We start from the raw sequence: 25,600 nt of genomic DNA, 5'->3' as shown, positions 1-25,600 counted from the left end.
ACAAACGGATCCTGAAAGGCCATGGGCACCACCCCTGCCCGCACAGGGAGGAGGGCAGCGTGTCCTCGCCTGGGGACATCTCCATCAGGCAACGTAACCTGCGCAGTACGTTGTCTATACAAGCCCCAAGTGATGCTTTTTAGCTGTCTTGATGGGGGTATTTGCTTGATGGGAGCAGGAACAGGAGATTTCCCAGCCCCACCAGCCACCACTGCCCAGGACCAAGCCCCTGGCACCACCATGGTCACCACAATCCCTGGATTTGGGGTGCACGTCCATTATTACTGGTCCCATTTTCCACAATCTTACCTAATCCCGGATTCGACTCAGGGTCCTGCAGCATCAAGCCCTTTGAGGGGCTTCTCCGCATCCCAAAACGATCTTCAGCAGGGTTGGGGAGGGTGCCCTCGCTCCAACAGCGGGGTCTCAGGGAGCCCCCACCTCCACCAGCACCTTTCTGACCATGCTTTGCTTTCTTCACAGCCTGCTGCCCATGTGCCGCCCAGCAAGGAACGGGCTGGAAAAGGACCCACCAAAAAAAAGCTGGTCCGGGGCTGGGATCTGCACCTGGCCGCTGCCTTCGGTTACTACCCCATTGACGTCTGGAAAAAGTTATACTTCACTCCCCAAAGAGCTTCAATACATTATCTCAAGAGGATTTCTATCATTAAAGCTCACTTTTACAGCCCAAGAACGAACACAGGTTGGGCAGAGAATGGCTGGAGAGCAGCCCTGAGGAGGACTCGGGCGTGTTGGTGGATGAGAAGGTGGCCATGAGTGGGCAATGCACGCTGGCACCCCAGAAACCCCCCCTTGGGCTGCACTTCCAGCAGCGTGGGCAGCAGGGCGAGGGGGGGATCCTAGCCCTCTGCTCTGCTCGGGGGAGACCCAACGTGGGAGTGCTGCCTCCAGCTTTGGAGTCCCCAACATCAGAAGGACACGGAGCTGTTGGAGTGGGGCCAGAGGAGGCCCCGGAGATGCTGGGAGGGCTGGAGCCCCTCTGCTGTGAGGACAGGCTGAGAGAGCTGGGGGGGTTCAGCCTGGAGAAGAGAAGGCTCCGGGGAGACCTTCCAGCCCCTTCCCGTCCCTCAAGGGGCTCCAGGAAAGCTGGAGCAGGGAGGGGAGCCATGGGACGAGGGGAAACAGCTTTAACCTGAAAGAGGGGAGATTGAGATGAGATCTGAGGAAGAAATTCTTGGCTGTGAGGGTGGTGGGACAGTGGCCCAGGTTGCCCGGAGAAGCTGTGGCTGCCCCATCCCTGGAGGGGTTCAAGGCCAGGTCGGACGGGGCTTGGAGCAACCTGGGCTGGTGGGAGGTGTCCCTGCCCAGGGCAGGGGGTGGCACTGGGTGGGCTTTACGGTCCCTTCCCACCCAAACCATCCTGTGATTCTACGATACATCCTAAACTCCTTCATGGTTTGTTAGAGAGACTTTCCCTGCATTTTTCACATGTATTTGTGGGACCTTTCCTCAGCATCCTCGCCCGCCGGAGAGCCGCCGTGAATCCTCCCTTGGAAAAGGTGATTCCAACAACAGATCACAGGGATCTTGATTCAATCAAACACGACTGAGTATGTAACGAGGAAAAACACACACACAAGCTCTCCAATAAATGCATAAAGTTACTTTATTTTCAGTATACATTTAATTTTGAAAAATATAAATGCTAAAATATCTCATCATCTTCATCTTTTGATTCCATAAAAGTCACAATAGAAAGCTTCATAAAACTGTAAAATACTATAATGTTATAAGGAATTTCATGTTTTATATTACTGGAAAAAAAATCATTTTAATATATTGAAATGTTTTCTGCTTCTTTTTTTTTCCTCTTTGTTCCACCATCTTGATCCACTTCATTTTATCCTAAGTTTTTAGTCTTTCCTCCAAAGCAAGTACAGACTTAACGAGAATTAAAAACAATAATAAAAGTATCTGAAAGTGCGTGTTGATTCAAAAAATAAAATAAAATAAAAATACAAAGATGTATCGGCCACGACGACAAAGAAGTGTGGGCTACAGAGGCAGACGGCCACCACGTTCCCGGGGCCGGGACAAAGCTGGCTCTTCTCTCTGTGCTGGGTTTTGTTTTCTTTTTTTGTAGGAAAACCCAACAAGAGACACAACCACCAATAAAGTGGGCTAGTGTCGGGCACCAGGAAAGGAAATACTTCCAGCTCCTGCCGCCGGAATTGTGAGTTTTTCATGGCAAGCTACAGAAAACTTTGTCCCGTCCCCTTCAGCGACGCTACCCCCTGTACAACAGCTCCCTCAGGTTAAAATAATAAAAAAAAATAAAATAAAAAAAGAGAGAGAAAGATCTAGATCAGCAGTCAATACATTTCAAGTACATTTTAACAGGGTTCGAAAAGTGGAAGACCTCATTTTTGGGGAGACCCATCACCAGGTGCCAGCAGACGGGGACGGTGTGTGCATGGGTGCCCGTGGAGCGGGAAAAGCTGCTTCTCTCTCTCCATCCGGTTGGAGCTTTCCTCCCTCCGGAACTGGGATTCCTACAAAGCAAAGGTCTGGGCAAAACACGAGCATCTCCCGCGTACTCCATAGGTGACGCTCGAGTCCGTCTCCCCTTTGGGAGCCAGGGACTTGAGTTCACCAAGGGATGGAAACCCTTCGTTGAAGCTGGCGTTGCGTTTCCCAGGTTTTCTGTCCTCCAGCTCGCGGGGCCCGGCAGCGGAGGGATCACGGAAACACTCCTTTCCCGGCCGTTTCCAACATCTCCCCAGCCTTTCCTAAGCGGGTTTGGGCTGGGTTGCCAGGATGTCCATCTCAGAGTCAACGCACATTTCATGGGAGCCGAAACTGAGAGCCCTCGAGGAATGTTGGGAGGTGTGTGCACGTCTGCGTGCGGCTCCATCCTCTTTCCGCAGCAACGACCGCTTGCAGCAGGTCCAGCTCAAGCTCTCACGGTCCTCAACAACTCATCCTTCAACCTCCGTGAAAGCAAGGTGGCCAGCTGCTTCTACAGCACATCTGGGAAAGAAAAGAGTAGCCCTATTCTGCAAATCCCCTTGCTGATATGGCTACTACGAGCGAGCAGACGCTAAAATTTGGCATATAAGGTCTCAGCACCGTCATAAAATTCTGTTTACTTAACCAACACAGACTTTGGTTTCGCCTGTCCTCTGCGGTGGGATTTTTTTCCACTGGGGAATTGGCCTTTACAGCTGGGCTTTTTTTTTCTCCCCTGCCCCCCCCCCCGGCTTTTTTTTTTTTTCTTCCTTTTTCTTTTTTTTTTTTTCTTCCTTTTTCTTTTTTTTTTTTCCTTCCTTTTTCTTTTTTTTTTTTTTTCTTCCATGAAGCTTCTAGTGTGTTATATGTAGTCCTCACGTTTCATCAAAAAAAGGTCTTGGTGAAGCCCAGTTTCCCAAATGCGCATTTCCACGCACACACAAGTACATTCACAGATGCGCTCCAGAGAGTACAATCACCTCTCCCAAGGTGGTATTTGCTTGCTTGGTTTAAAACCAAAAACCTGGTTGTGCCCACGGCCAGCCTGCTTGGTGCTGATGCATCGCCGCGTACGGGTGGACGAGTCTAGGGCCGAGCCGTCAAAATTTCGGGTAAATTCTGTAGATGATGGCAAAGTGATGTGGGAAGCTAGAGGACGCAGGTGTTGGTGAGCCTGGCCAGTACGAGCGTCGGGATGAGCATCCCAGTGGGCCATCTTCAGCTGTCCTTCTCCTCCATTGCACCGCCATCGTGCCCGAAGTCCACCCGGGGTCTTCTGGTGGACGCACGTCCACCCACGCGCACACACCGGGGTTTCAAAAGAAAGAATTGGAACGATACCGCGTAGGAAGTCAACAACGCGAGTACAATCAGCATCTGTCCACCGACGCCGGTCGCCGGTCAGCATTTCGCTTACCACCCTTACATTTAAGACTCTGCCTAAATTACAAGAGATTTAAGTTACATCCCGTCTCCTTCATAGCGAAGTTAGATTATTTATTTAAAAAAAAAAAAAAAAAAGAAAAAAAAAAAAGAAAATCACACAACCCTAAGTAAAACAGATGCTTCAAAGTAGAAGGTGTTAATCAAACTGATCCAGCCCTATGCCGTATCCTGGAGATTGTGGTGTGGCATTGTGGTTTTGTTGTGGTGTTTTTTTGTGGTTTTTTTTTTTTGTAAAAATCACATTATATATGGTACAATACATTTTTTTTTTTTTTTTTTTTTACAGAAAGCCTGGCATCTAGAAATAAGAGGTAGAACTACTCATAACTATACGTTTCCTGCTGCAGGAAAAAAATTCATTTTTCTTTACAGTAATTAAAAAAAGGTTAAAAAAATTGACAAAAAAAAAAAAAAAAAGTCGTAGGTTAGGCCCCCATAATTTAAACAAAATAATCTAGGAAAATAACACTCTTCAATGTACCTGACGGATTAAGTCCATTAAAGTGTTTCTTTAAAAAAAAAAAAAAAAAAAAAAAAATTGCATAGGAAAGGGACATTTCAGAACGCATGCTACAACGATGGCAATGGTTTGTCTGTGCTGGGAGCGAAGTACCTTTTCCTTCCCCTTCCCGCGTTAACGACGAGCACGAGGCTGTACGAGCGAGTTCGTGTTAGCAGCACTTTCCAGCATCTTCGAGCAGCGCGAGCGAGACGTCGGCTTAGCCTGGAGGTCCTTTTTTTTTTTTTTGTTCTGCCAGACGACAAAGGGACAATCGGACAAACAACCGGTTCAACGAGACTCAAGTCGCCCCAGCACCCCCGGGCCATCAACCGCCGGTAGGACGACAGGGAATCCTTAACGCTTCTGGCCTCTGCTTGCGGCCGGGAGACGCTTGCGTGTCGGAGCGACAGAGAAGGCAAAACGAGTCTTGGTCGGCGTGGGGAAACGGGGCGAGAGGAGGCGAGATCTGCAGGGGCAAGGATGTCTTTTTTTTTTCTTTTTTTTTTTTTTACCTACGCAGGCGGGGAGAGCGGCGTTTAATATTTGGCTAGTGGCAAAATAAATTCCGTAAAAGATTTAACAGACAGACAAATTACAAAGTAGTTTCTGTTCCCTTGCTCCTCCAGAAATAACCATTGTCTTCAGGCTCAAGTTCTATTCTAATTTGAGGCACAACTTTTACTGGAGTTCGTGGAGGGCTGCGAAGAAAAAGAGAGATGGGGTGAGCGTGGGGACTCCCGTCGGGTCCTCAGCCCTTCTCGAGGGGGGCTGCCATGCCCAGGGCTCCTGCTAGCCCAGCCTCCCGCTGACCAAATCCCAGGGAAAAATCATCTTGCAAGAGAAAACCAGCCTTTTACAAACAAAACAAGAGGGGTAAGCGGCATAAACCGGGAAAACCGCAGGTCCTGGGACTTAATGGGACATCCAACAGAGAGTGTCACATCTAAAAAATGGAATAAATGCTCAACTCCCAGTACCGGTTCCTTGCATTGGCTCATACAATACAGCTTTTTGGAACCGGCAGCATACAGATACCGAGTAAAATAACCCTGTCAGGCAGTGGCAATATACAGCTGGGCTTAAGATAAGGGCCGTACCTCACATAAGATAATTTTAATGAGTTCGTCTCAACACTGTCTGTTTCAGAAGGTAAAACCACCGATTTCATTGACCGAGAAGATCCAAGTATCCAGCAGTTGTGCTTCACGCTGCGCTGTGGCAACGCTCGTAAACTGCCTTTGGAATAATCTGGTTATAGGCACTGAGATTAATCTCACGCTCTCTAACACCGGGAAGCGTAGATATTTCTTTGATGTTTCAAGGACTATCGCTGCCTTGGTCTAGATCCGACTCTTGGCACTGGCAGGTCCGAGGTGGCCCCAAGGGGCTGAGCTCTGAAAAATTGTTATTTACCTCTTCCTTGCTGCAATTTAAGGTTATTACTTACTCTGTTTTCTACCGCAGACATGGGAAAATGGATTACTTGCCCTTCGTAACATCCTGTTACGTGACTGAAGGAAAGCGTAACAGCAATTTCCTCTCCATGTCTGTCTCTTCTATTTTTTTAAAGGCTAAACAATCCCAATTCATTTAATTTTTCCCCTGCAGATGTGTTTTTTAGACTCCTCCCAGTTGCTTCGTACCTTTCTTCCGGTTTAGACCCTAAAGCAGCCGTTGGTTCTTCAGCTGGGGTCTAAGCAAGGCTGGTGGAGCCCGTAGGCTCTCCACCCCCCATCCCAAGCCCTGTAGGGCTGTGTTGGCCATCAACTAGGGATGGATATTAGGAAAAAGGTCTTCACATAAAGGGTTATTAAGCACTGGAAGAGGCTGCCCGGGGAAGCGGTTGAGTTGCCATCCCTGGAGGTATTTAAAAACTGGGCAGACGTGGTGCTGAGGGACACGGGGTAGTGGTGGCTTTGGCAGCATTAGGTGAATAGTTGGACTCAATGATCTGAAAGGTCCCTTCCAACCATGACAATTCTGTGACTCTATGCTGCAACCCTACACAGGGAATTTTCTCCAAGTGCTTTTTAAGAGTTTCCTGTGGGGGACAAAACTTTGCCGCGCTGACTTTGGGTGCGCTGAGGGGTAGCTGAGACGCTTTTGAGGAATCATTATCAAGTGCATTTTTTTGGGTGCTTACCTTGGCATGGTGTGTGACCGAAGGAAAGGAATTGTATCAGCACGACGTATGGCGTTCAAGGAATGTTGGTGATTTTTCTCCTGTCGGGGAAGGAAGAAAGTCTCGTTTGTGGCTGCCTGCAGCACTGATGGCTCCTCCACCCAGCCTGTTTCTCCACCATACTCTCAGCTATTTGGCAACGCTTTCTTACCGCTGACTGCCCGCCAGGTGAACGCTCAATTTCTCTCTCTCTCTCCTCCAAGATAAAACCCCTTGAACTGCCAACACGGCCAAAAGACTCATTTCCCAAAACTTTCCCCACCTTGACACTTACCTTTCCTCTACACCTCTTTGGGTACCCTGTGCTCCTTCCCCACCGTCGCACCCAACCTCCTGGTGAGAAAATAGGTGGCTTGGTGCCCACAGTGGCTTTTCCTTGCCTGACCCAGCCTGGGGAAGTGTCCTCTCTGTTAATAATAATCCTATTCTTCCTACGGCTGAAGGAAAGCTAACATCAGTAGTATTTTTAATAACATACTTGGAATCGCAGAGCACAGTTATGTTCAAGGACAATACCACAGTGATGCTGGATTCCGGCTACTTTTTCTAGTCCAAGGGCCTGATTTTTATTTTTTTTTTCATTTATTTTTTGCACTGTTTCTAATCGAAAACCAGCAGATCGACAAGTGGATCATAAAAATGTGCAAATACGCAAACCAACTACGGCGCGGCTCAGGGGTGACTCACCCCCTGCTGCCTCGAAGGGCATTCCAACAAACAGGTTTGCGGCCCAATTAACTTTTCCTGAACTATTTCAGCTTTAAAGATGCTGAAAAAGGTGAAACAGCGCACCTGATCATAAAATCCTGCGCAACATTTAGGATGCAATGTGTTTTTAGCACATCAGGGCAGTCTCCCAGAAAAAGGAGGAGGATCTGCTGGGTTGTCTGAGGCTGGTTTCCCTCCTGTTCCTTACCAGCAAAACACGAGGCTATCTAAATAATTAGGGAAACATCTCTTTCTCTTTGCCTTTGTTTTATAACGCCGATCTCTAAGTGTTCCTGCACCTAAAAATCACAGAGCGATGCTTAGCATCACCTAAGGTATCTAAGCACCACCAAAAGGCAAGGGACTTGGGTACCAGCTCTTAAATACCAGCTTAAAGATCTAAAGATCTGTGATTTTGGGTCCTACCGCTAGAAATCCCCAGCCTTGCCGCAGTACTGATTTGTTACTAATTTATTCGTATTTCTCCCCTCCCCTCTCACGACAAAACAGCCTATTTATCTCCAGAGGGCACCCATCGCTCGGAGTATTTTAAAAAGTCAGCGCAAAGGCAAAAAAGCTGAGGTCAGATGGTATTCCTGATTCCTCACTTAAAAGACTATCACATGAAAAGCGAAAATGACTGAAAACGAAGATCGTAATAATCGGATTTATGGATATGAACGTAAGAAATTAAGAAGGAACAGAATAGCACAAAAGCAAATCACCTAAGAAGGGAAATAACGTTAATGGTCAACTGATCACTGCCTTGTCAGTTTAATGCGGATCAATGACGCGCTTAATTACTCTTTTAAGCGCTGATTTTTGCAACCGCTTGGCACCTAAGGAAACAAACAGCAAGGGGACAGCGATGCAGTTTAGACATGCTGCAAATCCAGAACACCAGGCTCAGAGGGAAAAAAAAAAAATAAAAATAAATCAAACCATCAGCAGAGCGAAGACAAACCGGGACAAGTTCAGAGGAAAGAGAGGAGGAGAGAGCGAGTGGCCAAGAGACCTGTTAGGAGCTGGACAAAAGCACTTAAGCTGGAGGCACCAGAAGGAACAACATCAGATTTGTAACGAGCAAAGGAAGAGGGGGGAGGAAAAAAAAAAAAAAAAAAAAAAAAAAAGCTCACAAACCCAAAATCTGTTATTAAATCAGAGGCCTGGAAAGTAAGAAAGAGGAGGAAAAAAAAAACCAAAACCAAGACAAAGTACTTCTCAAGTAATAGGAAAGGTGGGGTTTATTTGAAAAAAAAAAAAAAAAAATCACTCTAAATATATATATTTCTGTACTGCAAGGCAGAGTCAAGCAGGCATGCAAGAGGTTAGTTCTACTCACTGTCGGCAGGTTTGCTATCACTTAGGAAAGGTTCCTGCTCCATGATGTCCATTGGTATTTTAATACTTGGGACTTTTTCTGAGTAGGGGCAGTCAGACTGTGAAAGAAACGTGTAAAAGATCTTAGAATATTTTCACCGCTCGCTCTCTCTCTTATCGTCTCCCGCCAATATAAAATTATCCTTCATATAGCTTCTGTAGGAAGGAGGAAAAGAAAAGAAGAAGAAGAAAAAAATAATAAAAAAAAGCACGGTCCAGCTTAGCTGCCTGCTGGTTTCCACTGGTTCCCCACTGCACCCCCCCACTTTTCCTGCTTCCTTCACACTGGGGAAGTGGAACAGACTGGAGAAATGACCTTGTCTAATCTTTATATTCCCCTTCCCCCACCTCGCCCGCTCCTTCCCCACCAGCGTATAAGACACCATCCAATTCAACTTGGAGTCGGCCGGGTGAAACACAGACGGAAAACGCATTCCTGGGCAGAAATAGCGGGGCACTGGCTTCTGGGAAACCTCATCGAAACGTTTTAGCCCGCCGCGATTTCTGTAAGACCCCCTTTTTCTTCCCAATTGCTCTACAAAGACGAGGGCCAGACACCGTATGGCAAAGGTTCCTTCAACTGGGCTGTCTCAGCTCCCCCTTTGACTTCAGCCGAGTCAAACCCAGGCTCAATTACACTAGAATAGGTCGTGGAATCCGGGGCCGCTGTAAGAATTCCGTGCTCCCAGCCAGAGAAGCGGCAAAGCGGGTGCCACGAGGCACAACCGCAGGGAGAAGTCGCACGTGGGATGCCCCGGAGCTCGGGTACCAGCCTGATTTACACCCCACTGGTTTCAATAATCCACCCGCTTATGCTCTGTAGAAGATACCTGGAATTATTCCGCTTTTTTTTGAAAATAAGTGTCCTTTCTCCTAACCCAGGAAAGGCTCATAATCGCATAACCGGGCAAAGGAATTAGGGTGGTATTTGCCAGACACGTTAATGCATCTTTGCTCCTGGAGAGAATGAGACACAGCACCAAGCACGACCCCCGGGAGGAGGGAGGGAGGGAGAACTTCAAGTCAGGGCAGGAAAACATTACAGAGGCCAGAGAATCCCTCTCCCTCGATTATTATTATTATTATTTTAATTATTTTTTAACATAAGTGACATCCAGTGCAGTATTTCATACTCCAACAGCAAAACGTTTCCCTCGGGAGTATTTTGAGGAGGCTGAGGGATAAGCACAGCTCAAATAAAGACGACTTCGGAGAAAAGCAGTGAGGCGATAAAGCCACCCCCAAATCCCCCCTCCCTTTGGGCCCTGCTGTAAGCAGAGCTTGGGTAGCCTCCCCAGTGTTACCGCCGTTTCAGTGCCAATAAAGAAATTTAAGAGGTCTGTGGAACGGCAGCGCTGATGCTCACGGTCTGCTTTAAACCTCACCATCTACAAGAGACGGAAAAACTATCTGCACTTGGCAAAAACGCCCCAAAGGGGAGATGAGACCATTACACAGCACTTCTGACTCTGCAACTAAACATACCAGCCCAAAATTATTGGGTTTTTTTTTCTCAAATTGTCTGGCCTTTCTTGGGTCATGCATTTTTTGACGTAGAATCCGAGAGAAAACCAAGGCGCTTGAGTTTTCATTAGGCAAATACGGCCATCGGCTGCACTAATTCATACTTTTTAGAGATGGCGGAGGGAGAAATGGTGAGATGAACTGAAAATCATTCTTTGCAGCTATTTTTTCGCTGCCCCTGATTGCCAGTAAACCCCAATGAGAACTTCAGGTGAGTCCTGACGAGTGCCGAGCGTGGTCTCCTGATGCCAGGCTTTGCCCGACTCGTTCCTCTAACCCCACTTGCACCAGCAACGCCCAGAAACCCTCTTTGCTGAACTCTGATTGCCCAACAAATCCCACTGGATTAACTTGGTGGGGGGCATATTTCTGGAAGGGAAAGGGTGAAAATAATCAAACGCCAAGCGCTTTACATTCAGGAAGCTGGTAAAAGCAAGTGCTGAAAAGAAAAGACAAGAAAAGAAAAGAAAACAAAACCAAAAAAACAAACCAAGAAGAGTTGAGAACCAACATTTTGCATAAATTCTCTTACCCATTAGATCAATTACTGTACCTGAAATTCATGAAAAGCCTGAGAAGAGAGGAGATAGCTTAAAAAATTCCGGAGATAGGGGAGCCATGGCTCAGGGTACGATGCTGCTGGATTCAAATCGGTTAAGAGGAGGGGATGGAGCCAAACCTTTGCTGACTATTCGCTACGTACAACGGGGTGTTTTCCCTCATTTCAGGAGAGGGGAGCTTGCTGTCTGAAATCTGCCCGTCTTCCCAGCTGGGATTCAGCTTGATCGAACAAGGTCTGGATCCAGGTTACCTCCTGCCGCGCTGCACCCTCACCTAACAAATGCCCGGTTTTGTCTCTTGCAGCGTACACACTCTACTTGACACAGCATATATTCTTCATAAAAAGGACTTTGCGTATTTTGTTATCGGAGCAGCCCGACTTTGTTGGCTCCAGCACAGATCCGCAGAGGTGTTCCACCCCTCTCCCATAAAGGACTCAGGTTCTGGCTTGTCCCCCCACCAGGACCCAGGTTGCCTCTTTTCTCCTCCCACCCTTGAGCACGATCAGGCACGGGGATGCTCTGGGGGAACTCCTGGAGCCACCCCGTTCCTTTTGAAGACGCCAGATGTATCGTCTAACCCCCAAGGAGGGCTGATTCGGTAGATCCGCTCAGCGAGGGAAGGATGCGGACAATACCCAAGCAGAAACCCTCCAAACACGCAACCCCGCACCCGTGACCCTCCTTCCTCTGCCTCCACCATGGGAAAAACCCTTCTTCGTGAACCCTGGAGGGTTACATGAGCAGAACAAGTGACGCTGTGCTTTGTACTCTCCCCTTAGCCTGATATCCTTAAAGCCTGGCTCCCTTTTCACATTGCCAAAGGTAACGCTGAGCGGGGCCGCCAGCTCTCCAAAGGCAGTTCACACTTGCTGTACAAAGTCCTACATAACCAGGATGTTTAGCACTTCAATGTAAATTTATAGGATTTAAGTTCACGCCAGACCTGGGTAGGCGAACGTTTAAAGGCATGAGGACCGCATTTCTTCTTATTATGTATACAGTAAAAAATAGCATGGTCTAAGGCACGTGGATCTGGTCTACTCGGGTCACCGCACTTAAAAATGACATAAGCAGCTACATTTCACTATTTTAGGGCACGCTGCGACCTGAGATAGGACCAAAGAGTACGCTGTGGAAGGGCATGGATGCTTTGAAAATACTTAGGTCGTGAGTATGATCAAGAGAAAGCAGCCTTTCCTGCAATATGACAAGTCACATCCTTTCGTGCTTTTAAATAATTAAAAGAAATATTGAAAAAGAAACCCAGAGTACATTCAGAAGTAACAGAGCTGCTGGCGAAAACCGTTCTCCTCCTAAAATGTAAAAGACAACGACGGGGGAGAAAGGCGGAGGAGGGGAAGATAAACAAGGCAGGGCGATGAAAGGCGTTCTAGCAAAGGGCACGACATCTCAGCAGGTATCTAGTGCTCTTGTGGGAAGCGCGACTGCATTCTTGGCAAGGCAAATACCACCTACCACAGGCTGGCGACGTCTGGAAAAGGGAAGGCAACGTAGAAAAGAAGTTTTTTTTCGGGGCCGATTTGCTGCAGCAGCAAAAGACTGAGTGGGTCGGCTTCAAATGAGGCCGGGAAACCCCCAGCCCCAGAGATGGGGGGGACAGGGACCGTCCCCCCGGGTCAGCTACCTAGAAAGGAGTAATTTGACAAGGGCAGAAAGCTCCTTACATCGTCATTGTCACTGTCCATACTGCCCTTCTTCTTTTTCTTCTTCTTCTCATCCTCTTTCTTTTTCTTGTCCTTTTCTGGAATGACGTCGTCAAGAAAGCTTAAGTCATGCTGGGAGAAGAGGTAGTCCATGGCTTTTCTGACTGCTACGAGCGCCAGGATCTGAAAAGGCAGAGAGGGACTTTAATTGGGAACAGCCTGCACATTCCTCTTGATGCTGCTTCTTAATCCCACACGCTTTTCGTTCTGGTTGTACGTGAACATACAGAGAACAAGGGGAACACCTGGGCTATCTCGATCAACCTGAAAGTCAGAACTGTGGCCGCTTCACGCCACGATAAACAGGAGCAACCTACAGAAAAAAGTACGTAATCACTTAATACTCCTGTAGAGACAAAGGTCACCTTTAACTGACAGGCATCAGGCAAAATAACAGAGACAAAAAATGAGTATGCAGGTTCACGGGGGCGGCCTGGGTAACTGTCTGTATTTTTTTTCTCACCGTTTCCCAAGATCTAAGAACTCTTTAGGAATTAGACAAAGGCCAAACTGTGCCCTCAGAGTTTGCAGAATAAACTTTACTAGGATTGTGGCTGCGTGAAACTGGAGGAAAAAGCTTTTTCTGTGCGAGACTGCAATCCAAAGCGCTGGGAAAAAGACAAGGGATGTGTCTGAAACAGGCGTTTGCATCGACGCTGGGCTTAACACCACCACCAGATGCCTACCAACATCCCACCTACTCTTTACCAAAGGGTACAGCAACAGACCGAAAGCTCCTCAACCCGGCTACTACAAGATACACCCCATTCCTGACAACCGAAGGCTGCCTTTACGATGAAGAGTTTGTTCCGAGCAACGATGCTCAACGGCACAAACAATTCCTAGGAAAGGATCTCCAGCGCTGACTTGCGTAGCTTCAGACGCAATTACAGAACTGAGAAAATGCTCAGGGGATGGAAAGATGCCATGTAGACACCCACAATTATCCCATCACGTATTACTTCTGTACTAAAAGTGCTTTTCCTTCAAATAAACAGAGGCTTGCCTATCAGCCGGATCTTCACTAATTGGCTTTTCATAGTCTTTTTGTTCATGAGTGCGAATGATTGAGGTTTTATCACCAGATCCAGCTACATCTAAGCTGCGACTGTACCTTCACCGGGTTTGCACCATTCTAACGAACTTCAGCAGACTTTGGGTTCACTCAGATCCTCTCTATTCCGGGCAAAGAGAAAGAGCATCTGTCCGCATCTTGGATTCAGCTTTCAACAGCAGTACAACACAGCCATGAAAACGCAACGGAACGGCGTGTCAGCGGGAACTGCTGATTTTTAACACCTTTATATATGAGCATGTGTCCCAGCAAGAACATTTGGAGGATTCTTTCACTTGCATCATCTTTTCTCATTTCACCGGCACCAGAGAACAAACGCTTGTCCTCGTTCTGTTTTCTGCTTTCCCTCCTTCTCTCCCTTAAATAGGCACTGCCGTTCCTAACTGCACCCACAACTGACTTTTTACTTGTCCCTAAACCTGACACTAGGGGACTTTGGGCCCAGATTTCTTAAGGGAGTTTCATAAAGCTTTGACTTTGCAGCAGTCTGACCCATCTGCAGGCCAGAGACCAGGCTCGGCAGGATCTCTGCGTGGGCAGCTCTGGTCCCGCTGGATCCACACTCCATCCACTCGGCCTCATATATACGTATAAACCCCCCTTAACACTTGTTTGGTTTTTATTTGGTGTAAGTGCCTAGTTGTGTCTACGGCTCTAGTAATAAATTACATGCGCAGAAAGCTGTTTCACTATTCCCCTTCCTTGACGTAGAAATACTGTACCAGACTGACCGCACAGTGTGTGTTTTAGAAACAGCGCGTTTTATTCTTAAATAAAATGTTCTGTGTGATGAACATCTGATCTCTCAACATCCCAAATAAGTGTTTACGTGACTCAGATGTGCATTATCAGGAAGAGAATGCGCATCCTACAAACTTAAATGTCATCCTCCGATGCGAAACACAGGAATCAATGTCATTGTCTTTTTACTCGAGTTCAAGGAAAAAGACATTCTTTCTTTTGCTCTTAATTTAGCTAATCCTTTCCCTCCGTTTGGCACACCTCTTAACGGCGAGCCCCATTCTTGGTTTTGTCAATTTGTGCTATTTAAAAGCAAGGGAGACGTTTTCTGCCCGGTAATTAGTGCTGACTAAAAAAGGAAAACTATGCACCTCTCATTCGTTCCTGCAGCTCAAGGAGAAAACATGGCAAATCTAACCTTGGCAGCCAGGAACGGTCACAATTAACTACACCCTTCTGGAAAAAAATTAACTTTCCAGGCTCGTTTTCCTCCGGAGGACTTATGTAAAGGCTGCCACCGCAACACTGACCCCGTGTAGTCCTACATCAGCGCCACGAATGGAGGCAGAGCCTGGAGCTAGGGATTCGACAAGGAGAGGTTGGATTTGCCCGTGGATGGGAAGGTATGGCCATGGGTGGAAGGTGCAGGCTGTGGAAGGGAGGGATGTGAAGGAGAACATCACCCACCATGACAGGGAATATGATAGCAGCCACGGTCGACTTGAGGATCCAGAGGAGGGCCAGGCACACCACCTGCAGGAAGGTGAACAGATGGACCCTGCGCAGCGGGACGTGGCGCAGGTAGATGAAGTCGGGCTGGTGTTTTAGAGGCATCAAGAGCAGCTTCAAACGATCCATGAACTGGAAAGGAAAAGAAACGGACATTTAAATGAAACCCAGGAAACACAAAAAAAGAGATACAAAAGCATTAATCCACTATGAAGGGTGCCCTTGAATCAACCTGCTTTCCGTCCATAAGAGAAACCCAGAAGAAAACCCAGCACACCTCCTCTATCCTGACCGACTTGGGCTTAACACGGGGTGGGCCAAACACGTTAACTCAGTTGTCTCAAGTGAAGGTCCTAGGTCTCCACTATATTTGGCAACCAAACAGAGATACAAGAGCGAAGCACCTCTCAAAGCAAGGCCTTGAGGGGCCTTTATGTTAAGGAGCAGGACTCCATGTGCTCTGGTCATCAGTGTGCAAACCAAGGAACGAAGGCGGCGGTGGAGATTGCTCCTCTGGCTTCGAAAGAGTGGGCCTGATCTGCTGTGGCTTTCACAAGCTGTATGCCCAAACTACCGTCAGCATCAAACTCTGGGTCACTTCTGCCACCCTCCCCTGCCCTGCTCCTGCCAATGAAAGACATTCGTCATTTAAAAACCCCCACTTTCTTTCCAAATAAATTGGCAGCAGAGGTCAACAGAGATGAGGGCAGACGCCACATTACCAGAGAACAGAAAGGAACCTAACTGAGGAGTGAGGAAGACCGGGAGCTTCTGGGGCAGCGTCCCTTGCCCCGTGCTGGACCGGGTGGACTTGGAGTTAAACCAAAATCGTGATTTCTCATTGAATGAAAAACATCCTTGCTCAGGGGAAAACACGCTGCCCAGTCCCCTGACCACCTGGGTGGGGAAGCAGGAGAAAACCCCTCCAGGAGAACCAACCCCAGGGTGAAAATGACAATCCCCTCATTGTCCCCTGCCTGAACGCGGGCTCACTGCCCGCTGCTGAGACCAGATGGATCTCACACCGGGGAATGAAAGCCGGGGCCGTTTTGACGAACACCCGAGGAAATTCTCATGGTGCTCGCAGAACAGGCAGTCTTTTCCCCTTAGAGCACAACCAAGTGCTAAAAAGAAAGGCCACAATTAATAGGGTGCCAGAAAGCAACAAAACCGCTTCCAGCCTCCTAGGGCCAACAACAGACGCCGCGTTGTGAGAAAGGCTTTTTACGGAGTATTTCCTCAACGACAAAGAAAGGGGTTTGGCTTCCCATCCTCGGCAAAGCAGCAATGTTCCTGCTCCTTAATGTTGCAGAACAGCCTCGCTGCCATCAATCATCTGCCCTTGTTTTCCTTCAAGCTGTGTCAGATGCCCTGAACCACCCCGGGAAGGAGCTCGGGGCCTCTGCAAGCATACGCTGCCCTTGGCATCACTCGGCTGGGGTGAGAAGATGGACCCCGGGTCTTCACAAAGCACCCCCCATCACTTACAGGGCTTGGGCTTGGCTACTTTCCCGCTGAGCAGATGGCTCCCCTTTGGTCTGGATGTCAGGACAGCCAGCTCGTGGCAATGTTTGTAAACAGTTGCTACCCTCCCCGGGTTTATTGGGAAGGAAAAGGAGAAGGGAAAGGGTGGAGGGTTGTGAAAGAAACCCCACGCTGGTTAATAATTACCATCTTCTGGAGACGGCCCAGTGTTGGATGGACCCATAGAATCACAGAATGACAAAATGGTTTGGGTTGGAAAGGGCCTTAAAGATCATCTAGTTCTAACCCCCCTGCCCTGGGCAGGGACACCGCCCACCAGCCCGGGTTGCTCCAAGCCCCGTCCAACCTGGCCTTGAACCCCTCCAGGGATGGGGCAGCCACAGCTTCTCTGGGCAACCTGGGCCAGTGACTCACCTGCACGCCGTTGAGGGAAGCGACGCCCATGTAGAGGAAGACGCCATAGAGCACAGGCATGGGAATGAACTGCAGGGGAAGAGCAGGAGAAACTGAGTGAACACCCTCCCCATACACAGTGCACCGTTAACACGCAGAAGGACGTAATTCCTACCCTGTGATCAACTCAAACTGCACCTACAAGTGGACAATGCAGAGTAAGAAAGCGAGCAATCCTTCTGCTGCGTTTTGAGAGCCACAAGAACATTTGTGCAATCACTGGAGGGCTGAGGAGCAGGGCAGGGGCTGGACAAGCCCTGGGCTCTTCCGCTTCACTGGGACTTGGACGTCTCTCCAAGAACCAAAGGGAACTGAGCCAGCCAGTCAGCAAGTTCAAGAAGAGGCAGGGTAAATGTGTTCGAGTAAGCTTCAAATTGCTTTTCACCTCCTGGTTTCTGGTGAGACGAGAAGTAGAAGGTAGAGAAGAAGAAAAGGCAGCGCCATCCTGTGGTATGTCCAGCTCAGTAAGCTGTGGAAATCTGTCCAGAAAGGCTCTTCTCTTGAGTCCCACCTCAGCAATGACAGTCATGCCAACCAAGTCTCTGACCGCTCCATCTGTCACCCACTTTAATCCATAACTATTCACAAACACAGGGCTGTGAGTTTATCCACTGCCGGGAACTGTCCTTTCAAACATCCACTTCTGCTCCTTCAAGTGCTAAGTGCTGCCCGTGCCTCCATCACCGGTCCTGCCATCGGGGATATCTTTCTTCAGAAGGGAGGAAGGTGCAAGGTTCCACCACACACGCTCCCCAGAACGAGCATCTGTCCCTCCGACCTGAAGCACAAAGCTGTCCACCACAGCAAAAGCCACCACGCGGCTGCCAAGAGGAGGAACCGCTTCTCGGTCCCACCACAGAACTGCGGGCAACCAGCCTGGCGTGACCTGACTGGGAATACTTGGGCACAAACCACACGCAGGAGCTGAATAACGGCCTTTGTGCGATTTATTTGAAGCCAGGAAGGACGGGAAGAGCTCTGCCGCCATTGACGAAGGAAAGCCTTTGTGCAGTGACGGGCGGCTGCCACTGAATGGCAGCCACAGTACGGCCAAGGCTCCCACCGAGGGACGTTTGCTTTCCAAGCCCTGCATGGAACTCGCTAAAGAGGCAAATAACACGACAGTTATTCCTTGTTTTGTTGTATTCCTCACCTTATTCATCGTTTACCGGGTCAAAAACATAGAGCTAAGCACATATCCCTGGAGGCCTTGATCCTGAACGCGTGCGTTTCCCTTGGGCCACATGAGCACCCGAGTCACCGGGCCACGCGCCATCCCAGATCAAAGCTTCCCTGCCTACTTTTTTTCCGTTCCCTCCCCTGATTCTCGTTCCCTATCACCTCCTGCGCGCTTCTGGATTGCTAATTCACCCTTATATTGGATGTATTTGCTTCCTTGAGTGAGCTGGTTTCGACTGTCTGCCATCACCGTGTGCCGCCGCGGGGTTCACAGAGATGGGGGTGTCCAAGGGATCACTGGGTCCGAGGGATTAGACGAGACAGGATAATATCTCCTCCAGCAAGTTGGGTAAGAGGCTTTCAGAATTTAGCTTTTTAGTTCATTTACACTGCCCTCTTTCCCTCTCCTTCTATTTCTTTCTGTTTTTCCAAAAAAAAAAAAAAAAAAAGAAAAACGTCCAAATATTATTTCACCATTCCACGATGATTAATCCTGTAAATCACCCCTAGGTGAAACTTCGGCACATTATCCCGCAGAGTAGCAAGCGGCGCTTTCCTTTTGGAAGACTTTCTTTTGGCAAAGTATTCACTAGCTATGGGGGTGCTGGCTTCGGCGCTCCCAGCAAACCTGCTGCGAGCCAAGAGAATTAAAAATGTATTTATAGGAAAGTGCCTGTCATTCTCCTAGCAGGGCTGAGGATGTTTCTGGGGAGATCTGCCATTAACTGAGCAGAAACATCCGCAACGTTCCAAAAACCAGAGCAAACACCGCAAAAGCCACAAAAAACAAGAGCTGGGATTATTCTGTGGGTTGCCTCTTATATTGGATTGGGGATCGCTAGCGTTCAGTTTGCCGCTGGCGTGAGGAGGCTGAAATGTTCTGCAATGCCTTGAGCAAAGCAAAGCCCTCTGGGGCAGGAGACCCTGCCACTGGAGTTTGCTAAAGGTCCTGACGCGCTGCCAGGGACTTCTCTCGCTGGCACGTGGGCGAGGAGCGTGCCGCTTTATCCTCAGGCGTCCTCCCGCCGGCATCTTCCCCCACACGCGTCCTTTAGGGGAAGCACAGGCAAGCAATTAACGAACGAGGCAATAAGAGGGGAAATAACAGACCCCGGTGGAATAGAGGAAGAGAGACCTTGCAGGGAAAGGTCACATGAGCTAACGAACAGAATTATCGCAATCAGGCATTAAATTAAGGGCACGGAAATGCCTGTTTGTGCAGAGGAGGAAACTGTTACCAAGGCACAAAAAGTTGCTAGTTGTCTAAACAACCTTAGAAATCAAGAATAAGAACGCACTTGACTTGTAAAGCCACTTTCTCCACTTTATAGACAGGCGGCACCATTGCTCTCTGCCTCTGCCCCTTCAGGCTCACATCTAGCGGTGCTTCACAGGCCCCGTGGCTTCCAACCTCCTCGTGACCAAAAACTCAGCGGCCTCCTCCAGAAACGCTTCTCCAGACACCCGTCTGCTCCGTCGCGGTGTTACGGTGCCCGGTGACACTGTTTCAGTACGTATGTTCCCTGTTTTGACATCTTCTGCTCGTACCATCGGTCTACGGGTCCCTGGAGATGGACTTGCAAAGCTGACATCTCCTGTTGTACAGTATTCCTGTGCTCGGCGCCACTGAAACCATCGTCCCGGGAGAAGAAGGCAGTATCCTCCACAAGCCGTGGATAAGCAGGTTTTCCAGTTTCGTTCTATGATCCGATGATCCACCAAGGCCAACGTTTCTCTGTGGCCACGTGCCGACAAATTTCAGGTCTTGGAAAATAGCTAGCTACCTAGATTAAACGGTCCATCAGCAGCACATCCGTTCAGAGCCTTGGCTAAACTCACAAGAGAAAAAAAATCCAGGAGATTAAGAAATCACATTTAATTGCACTGCTTCCTCCAGAAACACATTTTCCATACTGCTACACCGGGCATCGCTTCTGAGCAATAAGGGATGTGCTGTTTCAGGAGGATCCGGCCCAAAAGAGTGAAAATATGACTGTTGTGCTGGCTTTTTTACAAAAAAACGGGCATGCTGCAGCAGCCTCACACTGCTGAGGTGTGTGTGCCTGGGGAGGGTTCAGCTCTGCTACAGCAGCGGTCCCAAATCCCAAGGATTTTGGGCCAAACCTGTACCCATGGACTAATATCATCAGCTGTAGGCTCTGCTCATTGCCACCAGTTCTGCGTATTCTCTTTCACGAAAAAAAACCCCACCTTCTCTCAGTGGGCCATGCATATACCCTATCAGTAAGCACCAAATGAAGATTTTCTTCAGGTGTACGTGTCAAGATGCGCACACACTCAAATAAATGCAAATATACTTTTAAACCTACATATCCATCTGGTAACCCGTGTCTTCCACACAGCAACTCTACCGCGCTGCCAACCATCCTTCCATCAGGCCACCAGTATGCTCCCAAGCTTTATCCACAACGTATTTTCCACAAACCACAGGCACGGCAGAGGTATAAGAGTGTAAAATAAAAGGAAACTTAACTTTATGCAAACACAGAAGAAAAAAAAAAAAAACAAACTTTAAATGAAAAAAACTCACAGCCCCCAAGACCACCAGCCCTGAATTTTGTCGCTATTACTATCTAGCACGCCACAACGATGTCATTTTTTCCTTCCAAAAGGAAGCTTCCAGAAAATTGTAAAATTGCGCGAGTAATTCTCGCTAATCTCCTTTTCCACGCTTCAGTGAGCTTTTTTAGTAGCTTAAAAATAGCCTGACAGTTGCTGTGGCCTTACTTCGGCTGCATGAGCCAAAGGAAAGCGGGAAAGGTGATGTCCTTACCTTCAGGATGGGCGCCATGAAGACAGACACGCCGGTCAGGATGAAAACGATGACCCCGGTGACTCTCTGCTCCCTGAAACAAAACCACGGGGTGAGCAGCATGGCTCCAGCTTTCCCTCTGCTTTTATTCCCCCTCTCCGAGCACTCAAAACCAGCCTAACACCCCTTTTTGCAGCCCCAGTTTTCAAAGCAGAGCGGCCACCGCAGGCCCACAGCGTCGGGGCAGGTACCTTGGATCCTGCCCCAGCCTCATAAATCTCTTTTTTTTAAATATCAGATCGGTGTTTGCACCCTGCAATAGCTCCGCTGTTTGTGGATCAACAGCGCATTGCTACCGCGTCAGGCGGAGCGTGTTTACACGTTAAACATTAGGAACTGTTAACTAGCAATCCAAATTCTCTGCCCGGCAGTATTCACAGCACGCAAATAGGTAATAAATCACCGGCCCTCCGCTCTTAGATTAGCAGCGTATTTCGAGTCCTGGTCATGGTATTCCAACAGTTGGATAAATGGTCCGGGCCCTTCGTGGGGTGCCGAACACGTGCCTTCATCGGCACCCGCAGCCGCTCCCTACATCCAAAAAGACTTTCCCCAAGTAATATTTCAGAGTACTGAAAGTTAGGCTGTTAAATTTCCATTTAAATTTTTTATTTTCTACAAGCGGCCTGATTGCCAGAAGAGCTCCTATTGAAAACACTTCACCCCACTTAATTAAGGCAAACAAACACAGGAAAAATTGCTTGATTAAGTAGAGCTGATTGCTCTAGGCATGACAGGTTTACATTTTTTTACCATTATGTTTGCTAATGAATGCCTGTTTTGATTTCCACGGATAAGGAAACCTGCAGTAAATTTATCTCCTTCCTCAAAAACTGCACCCGATCTGGCCGAACCAGCTTTTGAGGAGTTACATGGGGATTTGTCCAAGGCATTGCCAGAGACCTGCGCTGCTAGATCTCACAGCCGGGTTTGGAAATACAAAGAAAGCAGCAGAAAATTCTTCGCGACCACTTTGCGGTGTCCCGGGGGCACTAGAGCTCGCTCTGGGAAGCTTTGGGTATTTTGGGGTGACTTTGACGTGCGTGCTCCAAAGCGGATCGAGAAAAAGTCTAAGCTCCGGGGCGAAGTTTCCTTCCTCTTCTCCCCTCGCACAGGCTCTCCCCCATCTACGGGCACGCACGTTGTGCGACAGTTTTCTTGCTTTTCAAGAAAGGGTATTTGCAAAAGGTCTAGGCCAGATGAATTTCTAACCGGATATATCCTCCACCGACAAAAAAAAGCTGTAAGGAAGCGCAGCCGATCTGAAGATCTACAGCAAATCCAAGAGCTATTCCCCCTGAACCTCTGCAGGCGTCCTGCTCGAGGCAAGATCATTTATAGTACAAACTGATCTTTGCAGGCAAACAAGGCAATTAAGGCCTTTCTGGTTTGACATACCTCACTCCCAAAAACTTGGGCTGTTCTCCAGGGGCCGAAGTTTCCGTCTCCATCTTCAAGCTGTCGATGTGAGCTATGGAGATCACGGTAGCAGCAACATACCAGGGCAGACCCATGAAGGAGCATATGATCATCAGAATGGCCACCCAGAACAAATCCAGATGGTATCCAGCACCTTTCTGTGAAGGAAGAAAGACAACCTTCAGCTTAGTTAGTCTCAATATCTACGGATCGGCCAGGGCTCCGGGAACAGAGACACAACAAGCAAGAGGCAGTTCCTTCTACGGCATCTTTTGGCCAACAGGAATCGTCATAAGAAATAGCAAAGTAGGACGCATTAAGGGATGAATTATCCACACATACAGGGAAAACAGGTAAGTGTTACAGTTGCAGCAAGCTCTGACGACAACAGCAGAGGAGAGCAGCAGACCTGCAAGCAGCCTGGCAGAAGACCAAGGCCCTTGTGTACACTATGAAGTGCTGGGAGGTCAAGTTGGTACAAGCCAAGGCCTGCGACCAGTCCAAGAGCTCTTTGCAAAGGGACTGGAGACAGCAGACCACGAGCTGGAGACAATCTGAGAGCACCACCTTCACCAAAAAATATTTGGTGAGATACGCATTGTATCTTCTAAACAAGCAAGCTCTCAATATACTTTTTTTATATATAAATATATAAATATACACACACACACAACTCTCTTGGTTATAATGGGTTTACAGTGCTCTTGAAGGAGCTCTGCCTTGCCTCTTAAAAACCAAAAATGAAACCCCATTATAAAGTGCTATTTTTACAGTGTGGCCCCATTTTTTTCAGCAGAACACAGGGACCAGCAATCCAACGCCCAGCACCATCCCAGCCCCTGCTGCCTCCCCACGGCGCGTTCGAAAACCCGACGGCCCATTTTCACAACGCGAGACGGCAGCAAGAGAGTTTGGAGAGGACGAGTGGACAAGAAGATGGTCTGCAAAGCAGGAGAGCGGCTTGCGATGGCGGGAGCTGCCATCTGTCCTGCTGCTCTGCTACAGGACTACTTCTGCCACGGTGGGAGGCCAGGATTGGCACCTTTCTGCGCCAAATTATCTTGCATTGGTGTAAGCGACAGCTTGGGTGTGCACAGAGCTTTAAATACCCAAACCACCCTTGAAAACCAGCCCAAAGCCTAAGGTCCTGTATTTAGGATAGGAAGTGACTGTGGGATCTCATCGTTGGGACCTCACAACTGGTCTGAGCCCTGCTGGTCATGGCCTGGTGCTGGAGGCATCTTCCTCAACCCCAGGCCCTCTTGGGAAAAGCCACAAAAACAGCTGATGGGCTCACACCCTATCGAAAGGAGAAAGCTGCCCTCATTCTTTATTCCTTTTTAAAGACCTCTGATCTTCTCTTTTTTCAACCCTTTAATGAACTAACACAGGAAATCCACCAGTCACAAGCGCCAAAGAAGATGTGAAGAAACAAAAGAGCCACCAAAGAAAGGGATCTTCAGAAAAACACTCGACAAATTTCCAAGGTTTGCTATTGTAAAGAAGATTAACCTTTTTTTAATCCTGTTCAATTTGATTTTATTGGAAAGAGCGAATGAGCTGGACCCACTTGGTGACCCAGGAGGGAAAGCAACCCAAGTCATCTTGAATAGTCCTCATTGTTTTCCTCATGCGGGCGCTGCTTACCTTGGCTGGCCGGCAGCACGGGAACGGACACTCAGTGACACCCAGCCCACGCTTTAGCAAGGCACTAGGGGAAAAAAAACCCCATCCTTCTTTTGGCCTACAGGAGATTTTGTGTACGGAGGTGTTTTTTGGTGCAGAGTAGCAGGGTCGGGCTCGAGAACCCCCAATTAAACAAAAGCATGTGCTCACAACCATAACAAAGGAAGCAGGAAATAAATTTTTATATTAAGCAGCACTTTGCTGGAGTGTTTATACCTTGTTACTGAAAAAGTGCACCCAGCGCTGATAGCATAACCATGTTCAGTGCCTATAAGCTGAGGAGATGAGGGGCCTCTTCTTCGCGGGGCAAGAACAGTGAATATATTCTTCCAGCGATTAAGAAAACGCTATGTCTGCTTAGTTAGGTGCAGGAGACAGACCTAAACCCGATATCGTGTCAATGGTTAGCCTCGCCCCGAGGAAGACGTGGGCACGGTATTGAATTTATCTGCCCAGATCCAGATGGTAAAAAGCGATGTTCTAAGGTTGGTTTTTTTTTTACACCGGTCCCATAAACCATCCGCCAGCACTCGTCACTGCGCACAAACCTTTCCCATCCCCTGTCACTCTGACTTTCTCCTCCAGGTCAGGCTCACGATGGTCGTAAATCACACATCGGTTGTCTAATGTCCACAGTGACCATATGAATTGAAACATCCTCCCCTTCTTCAAGAAAAAGCTCCATTCCCAACTCAAGCTCTCAATTGCATCTCAATAGATATCTACATAATGACCCAGCACTACCTGTGTTTTGAGGGAGTCTTCCCTCTCACGGGTTCGACCGCTTGAAACCTGTCCCATTAGCAGGAAGGGAGAGCCTTCTTTTACAGGAATTTAATATTTTTCAACAGAACTGACCGTGCAGGGAAAGGAAAAAGCCTACAGGCATGAAAAACCGCATAGCGCCGGTCTGGAAAGTTTATTTTAAAAACATGACTCCATCCTAGGCTGTTATATGTCAGCGGATATAAAGCTCTTCTTTAAATAACATCCAACTGTGGCTATGCCCTTGGTATGTCCCAAATCTCTTCAGTTTATTGCTAGCATTTTCCGGCACTCTACGGCCAACGCAGCTGTCATACTTGGGCCACCTCTGTCCATAGTCACCACAGGAGGGGTCCTGCCATCGTCCCAGCGCCCCAAAACCTCCTTCGGAGCGGGTGACAGCCACACCCCCATGCCGTGCCCGCAACACAAAGAAACCTTGTTCCGCCCACGGCTGGGAACGTCCGCCAGCGATCGTCTTACACGACAAACACGGTAAGAGGGGCTTGTGAGATCCAGAGCGACTTTGCCCGTAGCGATAAGGTGAGAGAGATTTTTGGCTCGGATGCAATAACACGGTGCTGCGCAAATTAAAATTAGGTCCTGGCTTAGGCTAAAGCAGAGCTCCCGAGAGAGGAAGCCCTCCCAAGCTCACAATTTCCCCCCACCGCGAGCCTGGGCACCCGAAAACGGGCACTCTCTGCAGATCCATGTGGACCTGGTGGAGCCACTCTGGC

General features: G+C 48.4%; 1 protein-coding gene across 4 annotated transcripts in view; it reads right to left on the bottom strand.

Moving 5' to 3' along the window:
* Nucleotides 1-1,648: 1,648 nt before the first annotated feature.
* SLC4A4 (solute carrier family 4 member 4) overlaps nucleotides 1,649-25,600 on the bottom strand; it is a 207,645-nt gene continuing 183,693 nt past the window's right edge. For all 4 annotated transcript variants that reach the window (XM_063337111.1, XM_063337113.1, XM_063337114.1 and 1 more), the window contains 8 exons: nucleotides 22,392-22,570; nucleotides 20,955-21,027; nucleotides 16,943-17,011; nucleotides 15,002-15,175; nucleotides 12,460-12,621; nucleotides 8,650-8,746; nucleotides 6,561-6,640; nucleotides 1,649-5,115 (listed from right to left, as the gene is read on the bottom strand). In XM_063337111.1, coding sequence (XP_063193181.1) covers nucleotides 6,597-6,640; nucleotides 8,650-8,746; nucleotides 12,460-12,621; nucleotides 15,002-15,175; nucleotides 16,943-17,011; nucleotides 20,955-21,027; nucleotides 22,392-22,570 — 798 coding nt within the window. In that variant the 3' untranslated portion in view covers nucleotides 1,649-5,115; nucleotides 6,561-6,596. The remainder of the gene's footprint in view (nucleotides 5,116-6,560; nucleotides 6,641-8,649; nucleotides 8,747-12,459; nucleotides 12,622-15,001; nucleotides 15,176-16,942; nucleotides 17,012-20,954; nucleotides 21,028-22,391; nucleotides 22,571-25,600) is intronic.

The sequence above is a fragment of the Chroicocephalus ridibundus genome, chromosome 5 (assembly GCF_963924245.1).
Source record: "Chroicocephalus ridibundus chromosome 5, bChrRid1.1, whole genome shotgun sequence".
In the NCBI taxonomy this organism is placed as follows: domain Eukaryota; kingdom Metazoa; phylum Chordata; class Aves; order Charadriiformes; family Laridae; genus Chroicocephalus; species Chroicocephalus ridibundus.
The sequence above is the reverse complement of the archived record's forward strand: the minus strand, read 5'-3'. Positions and strand labels throughout refer to the sequence as shown.